Raw genomic sequence first — 12,508 nt, 5'->3', positions numbered from 1 at the left:
CAAGGATCAGACCCTGCAACTTACATAGGACACACTGGCATTTTATGTTCTCCTTCCCGGGAAGAGACACATGAGGTGCCTATCTCTGCTAAAGAATCATTAAGGGTGTGTGTCAGTGTTAGAATGCTTGCCTAGAAGGTGTAAGGCTCTGACTTCTCTCCCCAGAACAGTGTAAAAATATATCTTTAAAATAGTCTGTCTCAATAAGTAAAGTTTTATTCAACTGGGTATGTGTGTGTGATAGCGTGATTGCCTTTCATGTGTGAGGTCCTGGGTGCAGTACGCAGTGCAGAAAAGAAAAAGGCAGTTAAGGAGCTGTCTGTGTTCACACTCCTTCCCTACCTCTCAGCTCATTTTCTGTAATGATTATCGTTCCCATCTATAGGATACCCTTAAGGTGCCTGGGACATCATAGCTAGGTCCTGTAGTTCCTTTAGTGATGGGCTCTTTTATAAAGTTATTATATTCCGGAGCTGGAGACATGGCTCAGTGGTTAAGAGCATTGTCTGCTCTTCCAAAGGTCCTGAGTTCAATTCCCGGCAACCACATGGTGGCTCACAACCATCTGTAAATGAGGTCTGGTGTCCTCTTTCTGGCCTTCAAGCATACACACAGACAGAATATTGTATGCATAATAATTTTTTTTTTTTTTGGTTTTTCGAGACAGGGTTTCTCTGTAGCTTTGGAGCCTGTCCTGGAACTAGCTCTTGTAGACCAGGCTGGTCTCGAACTCACAGAGATCCGCCTGCCTCTGCCTCCCAAGTGCTGGGAGTAAAGGCGTGCGCCACCACCGCCCGGCTAAATAAATATTTTTTAAAAAGTCATTATATTCCTAGTGAGATCTTGATACACACACACACACACACACACACATTAGCTTCTTTCTCTTGGGTAGATATGTCTACTCACGGAAGATGGGCAAAACAACAGTTCCACCCCAGGCTAGCATGGTGAACCAGTAAGCCTATCAGAGTTACTTTCAGAAGCATGGGAAAGGGGTTGGTTACAGCCTCCCTCCCACCCCCAAACAGTTGCATAGCTGAAAAGTGCCCCTCCAGCATGGATGGCTACTTTCCAATCTCTATACACTTTAGCACAAGTGGCTGGAGCAGAATTGTACACAGCTGGGAAGGGATGGTGGTGTAGGAGGGAGTGGCTGGAGTCTCTGGTGAGGGTCTGATATCATCCTCTTCTGTGAGAAAGCATCAGGACCAAGTCTTGAGGGTGTTCTGCAGGTATCCACAGCTGCTCCAGTTAACAGGGCAATGGCGGCTACGCTCAGAGGACATTGTTCCACAACAGAGCCTCATCTTTGCTCAGACACCAGTGGGTGTCCAGGGAGATACCCTTCTGGGGGATAAAGGCTGAAGTCAGTACCTCTGCCAGAGTGTAGCACACCGCAAGGAAGGCACATCTGTTTTCTGAGAGAATTTAGAAGACATAGCCAGAGTGGCCCAGTGAGTAGACATCCTGGTATCCCTCCCAGCCACCCAGCTGCTGTCTCGTGGGATCCCTGATGGTGTCTTGGGTTTTCACTGGTGAACGGCAGCAGCTTTGGGGGCTTTCCACAGTATTTTCGTCAAAGCTCTGTGCTGAAGGTCGCGGTCACAAGGGTACCTTGTTTCTGAGCCTGGTTTCTGAGCCTGTCCAGCCCATTTCTGTGGCTTCCATTCTCTGGGGGTTGTGAGCAGCAGAGTGAGCGAATCTCTTCTCCATGAGACCAGGCTTTATGGCTCAGCAACTGTTCTACTGGGCTGGTTCCTAAAGATGGGACGCGGGACCTGCTGTGCCTTGCTGGGAGAGGAAGGCCAGTCTTGTCCCATTCTGTTGGCAGAGGCTGTTTGTTCGTATCCAGGCTACCCAGACCCCAAAATAATCACACTGAAATCTGTATTAATTGCAATACTGTTTGGCCAATAGCTTAAGCATATTTCTAGCTTGCTCTTATATCCTAAACTAACCCATCTCCATTAATCTGTGCATCAACACGAGGTCGCAGCCTACTGGCAAAGTTTTGGCGGGCTCCAGCGGATGTGTCTGTCCCTGGCAGCTACATGGTGTCTCTTGACTCTGCCTACTCTCTCTCTATATATATATCTCTTCCAGCCTGGCTATATTCTGTTAAGCCATTGGCCGAAAGCAGCTTCTTTATTAACCAATAAAAGCAACACGTATACAGAAGGACTTCCCACACCATCATTCTACATCACTAAAACTCGCCCTTTCTTCTCTCAAGTGCAACGAATGGAATACTATATTCTTGAGATTGTAGCAGAGTCCTCTGCATCTTCTTAGGTCATGGAGGTAGCCCCCCAAGGATTGGCGGGTGTAGAGATCCTGCCAGTAGGCTGCAGGGAGTGTAGCTTATCGCCTTGGACCAGTACGGCTCTCACTTATTGTTCATATAATAGATATTTACTGGCTATCTTTTATGACCCAGCCTTATTATAAAATGCTGAGCTGAAGGCAATGAGTAAGACTCAATGCTATGTCTAAGCAGTCTTTGTACTCTAGTGGGACAGATACTAAAGGGAATGAGCTTGTGTTTATTTCATGAACGTGGATAGCCAAAGTCAGTGTGGGAAACAGACAAGCCATCCACTGTCAGTTTGTTGTTTCCTAAACACAGCACGCACCAACCAATACCTTCCTTCCTTGGGCTGACATCAGGAAATGAGTAGGAGGGAAAGACGCTTTCAATATCACACATGAACAAAAACAGCTTTGGACTGGGCTTGGCAGCACACACCTGTGATTCTAGCGCACACGAGGTGAGACAGGAGGTAGAGAGTTCCAGACCAACCTAAGCTATATAGAGAGTTTCCGGTTAGCCTGGGTTATGTGGTTCTATCTCAAAGCAACGACGACAACAACACCCAACTTTGATTGAAAGAAAATTGAATAAGTAGATACAGCTGCTTCTTCTCTTCCTGCCTCTGAACTCTCTTTCTAGCTGTTTCCGTTAGAGCTCATCTCAGACTCTGCTGTGGGTGGAGGGTGCACTTACTTTGTGTGTCTTTAGGCAAGTGTCAGGTTGATTACAGAACTTGTAGTCGGGTTGCATCTGCTATAGAAAGGTCTTGCTTATAAGGACAGGCCACAGTCCTTTCTTTAAACTGCTGCCTCAGGCTGCAGGGTAAAGGCTGGCTTTCAATACCATCGGTCAGCAGGCATGGCACTTTAGACTCAGTCTCTCTCAGCTCTGCCCAGGGCATAAGCCCCAGGGCTGTGAAAGCAGAGTTGGTGGGAAGGGCCCTGGTTTACTCACGCATTACTGATAACAATTGCTTTTTTAGCACTGGGCGGGCATCTCAGAGGCTTAGGGGTGTTTCTGGGCCCTAGATTCTGTGGCCTTGGCCTTGGAGTGTTCTTTCATTGTTAACTTAGGGAAGGGGTAGGCAGAGTACCTCTGAATGCTGCCTTTGTCCCCTTTAGAGCTTCAGGGAGAAAAGATGGAAGCCGGCAAGGGGCCCTGGACTGAGCTGGCCAGGAGTGGCCAGCAGCTGGGCCAATAGCAGGGTGGCGGGGCGTCAGGCTCATTTGGGCTCCTGTGCAGGGTGGCTTCAGAAGAAACAAAGGCCCCTTGAACACTGCCTGAGACGGGGGCTGCATTTTCACTGAGAGGCCTCTTGTTGAGCTCAGCCTTTCTTTAAGTCCCATGGATAGGGAATTATCCTTTTCAGGGGCTTTGAGGGGCTTGCAGTAGGGTTCCCCCTTGGGCCTGCTTGCAGGCCTGGCTGTGCCTTGTTTGGAGTATCTTTGTGCGATTCAGAGGGCAGGAATGTGGCCCATGCTTAGCTTCCCTCAACCCAGAAAAGGGGGTCTTTGTTTTCCTGCTTACTCTAGCTTTCTGTGTTTTTTTTTAAATTGTAAATAGCTAATTAATATCAAACAATGTACAGAAAAAGAGGAAAAATGATTGGGGTATCCATTTTCCAAGTCCAAGTTTGATGAGAAAAGGTGTTAGAGCAACCTCAAGCTTATTTCTGTCCCCTACTCTGCTTTTCTTCTCTTCTGCCTTCCCAGTGAGAGAACTTTCCTATGCTCTACTCCTGGCTTTCTTTTCTCCCTTCCTTTAATTTCCCCCTTGCATCTATCTATCTATCTATCTATCTATCTATCTATCTATCTATCTATCTATCCATCCATATATTCATCTATCTATCTATCTATCTATCTATCTATCTATCTATCTATCTATCTATCTATCTATCTATCTATTTTTGAGACAAGGTTTCTCTATGCAGCGCTGACTGTCCTGGAACAAACTCGGGGGGCCAGGGTGACCTCAAACTCAGAGATTCACCTGCCTCTGCCTCTCAAGTGCTGGAATTAAAAGCATTCGCTACCATCCGGCTACTCCTGGTTTTCTTGGAGTTTAGTTTTATGGGCTATGATTAGTCAGGGGCTATGATTATGAAAGAATCATTACTTAACTCTGAGTCAACCCAACTTGTTATCTTCTGATTAGCTGGCTAAGTGTTATGACCTGGTGAGGAACTCATAAATCATGTGGATATAGGTGTGTGTGTGTGTTTGTGTATGCATGCACGCGTGTGTGTGTATATGTGTGTGTGTGTGTTGCTAATTTGTCATTTGTGCCCAGCAGTGCTTGACACGGATCTCTGCCTGTCAACTCTGCCCAGAGGGTTACTGGCAGGGTAGTCATCTTTCTGTTGCTTTCTCTTCCCAGTCTCTATGGCTTCACAGATTTGACACCTGTCCCACCAAGGTCTAAGCACTTGTGTGGAAGAAGAGTTTGTTGGCGCTGTGGCTTCTGTTGATGGAGAAAACTGGGAGTCTCCTTTTTTTCTTGCCAGAACTCTGACTTTTTTTTTTTTTTGGAAGCCAACATTTTAAGAAGTCTTGGGAACATGACCTCTCAGAAACTGAAATGGCTGTGAGGTCAGCCTTAGCGATGCAGCTGATGATGTACAAATGTTGAACACTTGCTATCTTGCCATGCTGCAAGTTCAGCTGCTCTCCTCCGCCCTGGGCTGGAAGACAGTATCTGTAGTCTGTGACTTATCCCGCTCTGCATTGTGCTATACTGTGGTTCTTTCTTGTCCCTAACGGCCTTCTCTTCTCTACGCTGTAGGGAGCTTCTGGAGACCACATGCCGCCTGGCCAACACGCTGAAGAGGCATGGAGTGCACCGAGGGGACCGTGTGGCCATATACATGCCTGTGTCCCCACTGGCCGTGGCGGCAATGCTGGCCTGTGCCAGGATTGGGGCTGTCCACACAGTGGTATTCGCTGGCTTTAGTGCAGACTCCTTGGCTGGGAGGATCAATGATGGTGAGCATGGGCGGGCATGGGAGGAACTCAGGAGTCCCCAGGCCTTGTGTGTGATGAGTCAGCACATCCCCACCTGTGCTTCAGGAGAGACAGTCTTCTCCCTGGCCTTGAACTTGAAATTTAGTAACCTCAGTCTCTTCAGATGGGACTCTAGGTGAACACCATTTTGTCCATCAAACGTAACTGAAATTTTATTCTTATATCCTGTACATTTATTTAATGTTTATTAATGTTCATAGCTTTCAAATGGATTTTATGTGATTTCCTACCTACAGTCCTTGCCTTTCGTGGGTAGAGATAGCATTACCTCCTCCTTTCCACTCTTGATGGTTTGTGTGTGGTTCTCTAATGGACTGGTTGGAAGTCCTGTGACCATGTTGACTAGGGGTGGGGGAAGCTGGCATGCTCATCTTGGTCCTGATCCGGGAGAGAAGACTGTAGCTTTATTTTTTTAGTCTGAGTATGCTGTCAGCCGTGGCATTGCATGGATGCTCTTTACTGGGCTGAGGACCTTTCGTCGGATTCTCCCCTTGTTGTTTCATGTTTCTAGCATGAAAGGTGCTGGATTTGTCAAATGCTTTCCCCTTCACTCATTGAAACATTGGTTTTCCTTTATTCTGTTAATATTGTGTCTGACATGCTTGTCCTTGCCTGCCTGTGGGGTATACAGCACTGAGGGTTCTGCAACATTGTTCAGGACAGAAATTTATCCAGCTAGTGCTTTTTTTTTCTGACATTGGCATTAAGATAATGCTGTCCTTATAAAATGAAATTGGAAGCATACCGTCCTTCCATTTCTGAAAGAATTTGAGGATTGGTGCTAGTTGAATAGGACTCCATTTGTCCAAGGTCCAAGGTTAAATGTCAGTTCTTCACTTGCCAGTGCACCTGTCTGATCCTGGTCTTTTCTTTATGAAGGGGTTACTATCACCCCCGCTTTTGTTTTTTTTGAGTTAGGATCTTACTATGTAGCTCTGGCTATCCTGGAACTCACTATGTAGACCACACTGGCCTCAGTTCTCAAAGATCAGTCTGCCTCTCCCTCTGAGTTTCTATAACCTCTCAAAAATATCACCCCCAGCTTGGAAAACTGTGGGAGGCACTTGAGAAATTCAATCCATAACCCCCAGGGTGTGGGGGAACCCCTGCAGGCAACACCACTGCCAAGTATTCATTCTAGACTCTTACACAGTGGCAGCCTGAAAATTCATCCATATACGGGACTCTGTTGGGTTGTCCCTTAATGTTGTGTGAAGGGAGGGCCCTCAGAAGTTGTGTCTCTCACACTCTGCCCTGGGTGTCAGCTCGAATGTAGAAGTGTGGGCTTCCAGGGAGAGTCCTGAGAGAAGCCTGGCTGGGACTTTGAAGAGAGGAATGTGACAGGGGAGTGAGTGCCCTCCTGAAGGCAAGGCAGGGCTACAACTCCTGACACCCACCTGGATTGCTGGCTCTATACTCCAGACAGCAAAGGGCCTTGGCCTAGAAAAGTCACTAGCAGGGCTGGCTAAGTGAAAGCCTTGGGATTTGGTCTCCATCTCTTGCTGTTTCTCTGCCACGGTGGTTACCCTAGGCAGTGTGACCATCCCTCACTCGGGGAAAGCTGCTCACTCTGAGGCAGGTGAGAGGGTCGAAGCCTGGCTGGGAAACTGCCTTTATGTTGCTGACTTGTGCAAGAACAGTTTATTTCAAGGTCACTTGTTTCTGGTTCTTTCCCCACTCACCCTCAGAGTTTGAGAAAGATGGGGCACTTCTCTGTGACACCCTGAGCTTCCACCGCAAGCAGACCTTTTCTTTTCCTGTGGGTTCTTTTTACTTGGTTGGACTTCGTCTGTCACACTCTTAGACCTGTATTATCCAGCTAAAAAAGTCAGCTCGGGCTGTGAGGTTCTACACTGACCAGACAGTCTGTGTTGTGTTCCTTAGCCAAGTGCAAGGTCGTGATCACCTTCAACCAAGGACTCCGGGGAGGGCGTGTGGTGGAGCTGAAGAAAATAGTGGATGAAGCTGTGAAGAACTGCCCGACGGTGCAGCACGTCCTGGTGGCTCACAGGACAGATGCCAAGGTTCACATGGGAAAGCTGGACATCCCTCTTGAGCAGGTGGGTAACCTCACGCGATACAGATTATTAGTAGGTCACCTGTGTCTGGGAATTGTTAGGCACTCGGTCTGGGTTTCCCGGATGTGCCCCCCTCCTCTTTCCTTACACCACAGTGGGAGTGGAACCCAAGGTTTTGTATATGCTAAGTAGGAGCTCAAACACCAAGCTACACTACCGGCCTCAATCCATCTTTTTGAGTCTTTGCATTTGAAATTGTAACTTGAATTGTATACTTGGAGAGTCCTGACTTCTGCTAGGGAAACGGTACTCTCCAGGGGCCTGCTGGAAGGGAGTGGTTAAATGCCTTGACCCAGTGACGTGCTCTGTCCTTCCCAGGAGATGGCCAGCGAGGCCCCTGTGTGTGCTCCTGAAAGCATGAGCAGCGAAGACATGCTCTTCATGCTCTACACCTCTGGGAGCACCGGGTCACCCAAGGGACTCGTTCATACGCAGGCGGGCTATCTACTGTATGCTGCCACGACGCACAAGGTAGGAACCCAGGGGAAGAGGTGGAGGATGGCCCCTGCTATGCCTCTGGGTCGGGCAAGGATCTCACAGATGCAGGCCTGTGGGGCTGATGTGAGCTATGGTGTAGTAGGGTGGATGTGGGAAAGAGAGAACTGGGTGCACCTGTGCCTGCTGTAGCCCATCAACCCCTCTCTCCTGCTCCAGCTCCTTCTGCTCGAGGTGTGGGGGATGGGGCCCTGTGGGCTCCCTTTCATTTCTGACTTCTTGAGCTCCTACACATGTACCTTATAGCTGCACTATAAAAAGAAAGGATCTGAACAGCATAACTTACCAGGGTTGGGACGGTAGAATACACACTTGACATGCATGAAGCCCTGGCTTCCAGCTCCAGGCTTGCAGAAAATCAAAGCCAGGCCAAACTCAGCCCTGTCCTGGTATAATGATGAATGCATTCACTATTATATATTAAAATACACATTTTCTTCCACTCAGAAGTTTATGGTTCATCCTTTTTTTCTGATTTTTACTTTCTGTTTGCTTGAGAGCTTTTTTGTTTTTATATTATTTATAAATTTTTTTGTACAATATAGTCTGATCATGTTTTCCCCTCCACCAACTCTCATGAGATCTTCCTCACCCTCTAACCAACCAACTTTATGTTCTCTCTTTTAAAAAAGAAACAAATGCAACCCCCTCAACAAAAACAAAAATCAAAACAAAAAACAAAACTAAAAAGCACAAAACCCCTACAAAAACAAAAATCAAAACAAAAAAAAGGGTAATACCAATGAGACAAAGAAGAAAAATACAAAAGCAAAATGAACAATCCACAAAAATATCATTGAGTTCATATTATTTCATCAACTATGCCTGGGCATGGGGCCTGCCCTGGAGTATGGTTGATATACCCAGTGACACTCCGTTGGAAAAAACTGATTTTCCCCTTGCCAGTGAGTATCTATTGCAGATAATGTCTTTGTTGAGGGTTAGAGACCCTGTGGTGGTTTGAATAGGAATGGCCCCCATGGACTCATGCATTTGAATACTTGGTCTACAGGAGTGGCACTATTAGGAGGTGTCACCTTGTAGTAGAAGTGATTTTGTTGGAGGAAGTGTGTCACTAGGGTGGGCTTCAGGTCTCAGAAGCTCAAGCTAGTTCTCTTCCTGCTGCCTGCAGATCTAAAGGTAGAACTCTCTGCTACCTCTCCAGCACCAGGGCTGCCTGCACGCCACCAAGCTTCCCGCCATGATGATAGTGAACTAAACCTCTGAACTGTAAGTCAGTCCCAGCGAAATGTTTTCCTAGAGTTGCCTTGGTCATGATGTCTTCACAGCAATAGAGCAGTGATGACTAAAACACCGGCCAAGATTTCTCTGGGACTCAAGGTTCTTTCTGGAAGCCTGGCTGGAACTCTGGCCTCATGAAGACAGACCAAGCAAGGAAAGTTGCTGCCAGCCAGAACAGTGTCTAAGGCTGCTCACAGAGACATGGGCTTCCAGGTCACCTGGCCATAGAGTTAGTTCCCTTTGTTGTTGCCACTAGTCCTAGCTGAGTTTACCTTGGGAACAGAGCATCCAGTCCACCAACGGAACCCAGAAACTCAACCCTAGCTGGGAAGTGCCAGCTACTCGCTGAGGCAACCAGGCACCCATGTTAAATCACAGTCCTCCACCACATCAGCACTTTATACACGTTTATTGGAATAAAGCATGATCTTTCATTTCACATGCCTAAAGGGTGCCCCTCTGGTGTCCAATTTCCACTTACTAATTCAGATTTCTTTATAAAAGTGTTTTAATTACTTTTGAAATGAGCAGTACTAAGAATGAATCTTCAATTGCTTCAGAGACTCATTTTTGCAAGCTTGCTTACAGAGTATAGTTCATAATCATGGTGGCAAAAAGGCAGGTATGGTGCTGGAGAAGTAACTGAGAGTTCTAAACCCTGATCCACTGGCAAAAAGAGAGAGAGAGCGAGACTGGATCTGGCAAGAGCTTTTGAAACCTTAATGCCCACCCCCAATGATACACTTTCTCCATTAAGGCCACACCTCCTAATCCTTCTAATCCTATCAAAGAGTTCTACTCCCTGGTTACTAAGTATTCAAATACATGAGCCTATAGGGGCCATTCTCATCCTAACCACCACATTCCATTCCCTGGTCCCCACAGGCTTGTAGTCATATCATAATGCAAAAGTGCATTCAGTCCAGCTTCTAAGGTCCCCACAGTCTATTATAGTCTCAACACTGTTTAAAAGTCCAAATACTCTGAGACACATGGCAATATCTTAATCATAAATGCTCCAAAAAATCAAAATCAAAAAGCAGATCACATACTTCCAACATACAGTAGCAGAAAATATACATTACCATTCCAAAAAGGAGGGAAGGGAGCATAGTAAGGAAATACTGGACCAAAGCAAGACTGAAACCCAGTAGGGCAAACTCTAAATTCTGTATTCCCCTGCTTGTTGTCAAAGCACTTTTCAGATCTCCAAATCCTTTCAGCTTTGCTGTCTACAATACACTTCTCTCGTTTGGACTGGTTCTGTTTCCTGTTAGCAGCTCTCTTTGGCAAGTGTCCCGTCTCTGACAGCTCCCACATCTTGGAAGCTCTAACACAATGCAGGCTGTACTTTCACAGCTTCAAGCAATGGCCTCTCTGGATCTCCATGCAGGGAAAATCCTGACACACCCCTGGCCTCAGCAGTTTTTCTTAGCTGGAGGGAGATTCCACAACCCCTTTCTTGTGTCCTTGACTCTAAAACCAACACCACGCGAGTGTCTGATGCTGCTAAATTCCGCTGCTTGCTGGCACTGGAACTTGGCCCCCTCTTTCAATTATATTTGCATCAGCTCTCTGTTGTTGCTGGCTCCTTTTGGTACTTAATTCCTTTTCAAAGATTGGAAGCTTATCTGGATGGGGTCTTGCCCTACCCCACTCTGTTCTATTTAGCATCCGGCTTTTCTTTTAGCTTTTTCTCTCCTTGAGCATTAGACTTAGCACAATATCACCTTTCTGTGCTTTTTCCCCTCAGACTGTACATTTTGTACTTCTCTTCATTTAGCTTGCTCCTTTTCATTACACACACACACACACACACACACACACACACACACACACGAGATTAAGAAACACACAACAGAGTCAATAATAGGCTGTCTTGAAATCTCCTCCGCCAAAGCCATTAATCTGAAGCCCTAATTTAGCTTTAGGTAGATTTTTAGGACAAAAGTGAAAAAGCAGCCACATTCTTTGCCAAAATATCACAAAAATGGTCCGTCTCTAGGCCACTTACTAATGCGCTTCCCCTCTGAAACTTCTTGAGCTGGGCCCATCACAGTCCACCTCACCCTCAGCACTGTCCTCCATGCTTCTGCTAGAAAGTCCCACTAAACTCTGCTTGAAGCATCCAAGTGCTTTTCTAGTCCAAAGTCTTCCGTATTTCTCCAGCAAACAGCAAGGTGAGGCCTGCCATAGCCATAGCCCAGTCTCTGGTACAAGTTTCGTGTCTTAGTCACTGTTCTATCGCTCGGAAGAGATGCCACAACCAAAGTAACTCTTGTATATATAAAATAGCATTTAATTGGGGACTGGCTTACAGTTTCAGAAGCTTAGTCCATTATCATCACTATGGCAATGAGCATGGTGCCAGGGTGGTTTTCATGACACTGGAGAAGTAGCTAAGAGATTTACATCCTGATCCAAAGGCAGAGTTAGAGTAAGTGAATGGGGGGGGGGAGGTGTTGGGCTTGGTGTAGGCTTTTTGAAATCTCTAAATCTCCAAGCTCACCCCCAATGACACATTTCCTCCAACAAGGGCACACTTACTCCAACAAGGTCACATCTCCCAATTCTTCTCAAATAGTGCCACTCCCTGGTAACTACACATTTCAATATATAGGCTATTCTTATCCAAACTATCATAAAGGGGGTACACAGATAGGAAGGGGACATCTTTTTCAATAATTAAGAGATTTTTTTTAGAGTATTGGGTGTAGAGACCTTCAGACTTCTATGGCTAAGAAGCTCAGGCCTTTTTCAAAAATATACAAATCTTAACAAAACCCAATCTGTGTTCCAATGAGTTACTATAAAATGAGCATCACTGTAGTGCGGAAATGGATTGTCTATTAGTTTTGCGGAAGCCCCTTCTACAGTCCCGTCCTCTATGGTGTGATCATCACTGCCCCATGTTCCTTTCAAGCTTCACCCCAAAACCACATCCCTAGACACACGTATTCCTGCTTATCGCAGTATTTGGATGTTTTCTTTACCTGTGGGTTCTCTTTTATCCCCTTCCTCCCTTTCATTTCCTTGGGCTCTGTCTATGGCTGCTAGTCATTTGTCACTGGGTCCCTCTAAACTTTATTTTCCTCAAATGGTCAACAGGATCCCAAGATCAGCAAGGGAAGTTGATGGTGTTCAGTGGGTGCTTGCATTTGACTTTTTAAAAATTTTTTAAATGTTTAAAAAAAGACAGTGGTATAAGGTAGTTCAGAAATATGCCAGATTTTTTTCTTTCTTCTCTTGAGGTCTTTATCCATGACAAGCCTGAACTTTACTGCCAATGTTCATTCCCACTTCAAGTTGCCACACCTTAAACTATCTAATGGGGTGAAATGGCACCACCTGGTGCG

At 46.2% G+C, this 12,508-nt stretch overlaps 1 protein-coding gene across 1 annotated transcript in view; it reads left to right on the top strand.

Moving 5' to 3' along the window:
- The window catches only part of Acss1 (acyl-CoA synthetase short chain family member 1), a 47,277-nt gene that overhangs the window by 20,862 nt on the left and 13,907 nt on the right, over positions 1–12,508 (top strand). The window contains exons 3-5 of the mRNA XM_038330283.2: positions 5,099–5,298; positions 7,222–7,397; positions 7,734–7,886. Coding sequence (XP_038186211.1) covers positions 5,099–5,298; positions 7,222–7,397; positions 7,734–7,886 — 529 coding nt within the window. The remainder of the gene's footprint in view (positions 1–5,098; positions 5,299–7,221; positions 7,398–7,733; positions 7,887–12,508) is intronic.

The sequence above is a fragment of the Arvicola amphibius genome, chromosome 5 (assembly GCF_903992535.2).
Source record: "Arvicola amphibius chromosome 5, mArvAmp1.2, whole genome shotgun sequence".
Lineage (NCBI taxonomy): Eukaryota > Metazoa > Chordata > Mammalia > Rodentia > Cricetidae > Arvicola > Arvicola amphibius.
This window is presented reverse-complemented; position numbering and strand designations above follow the sequence as displayed.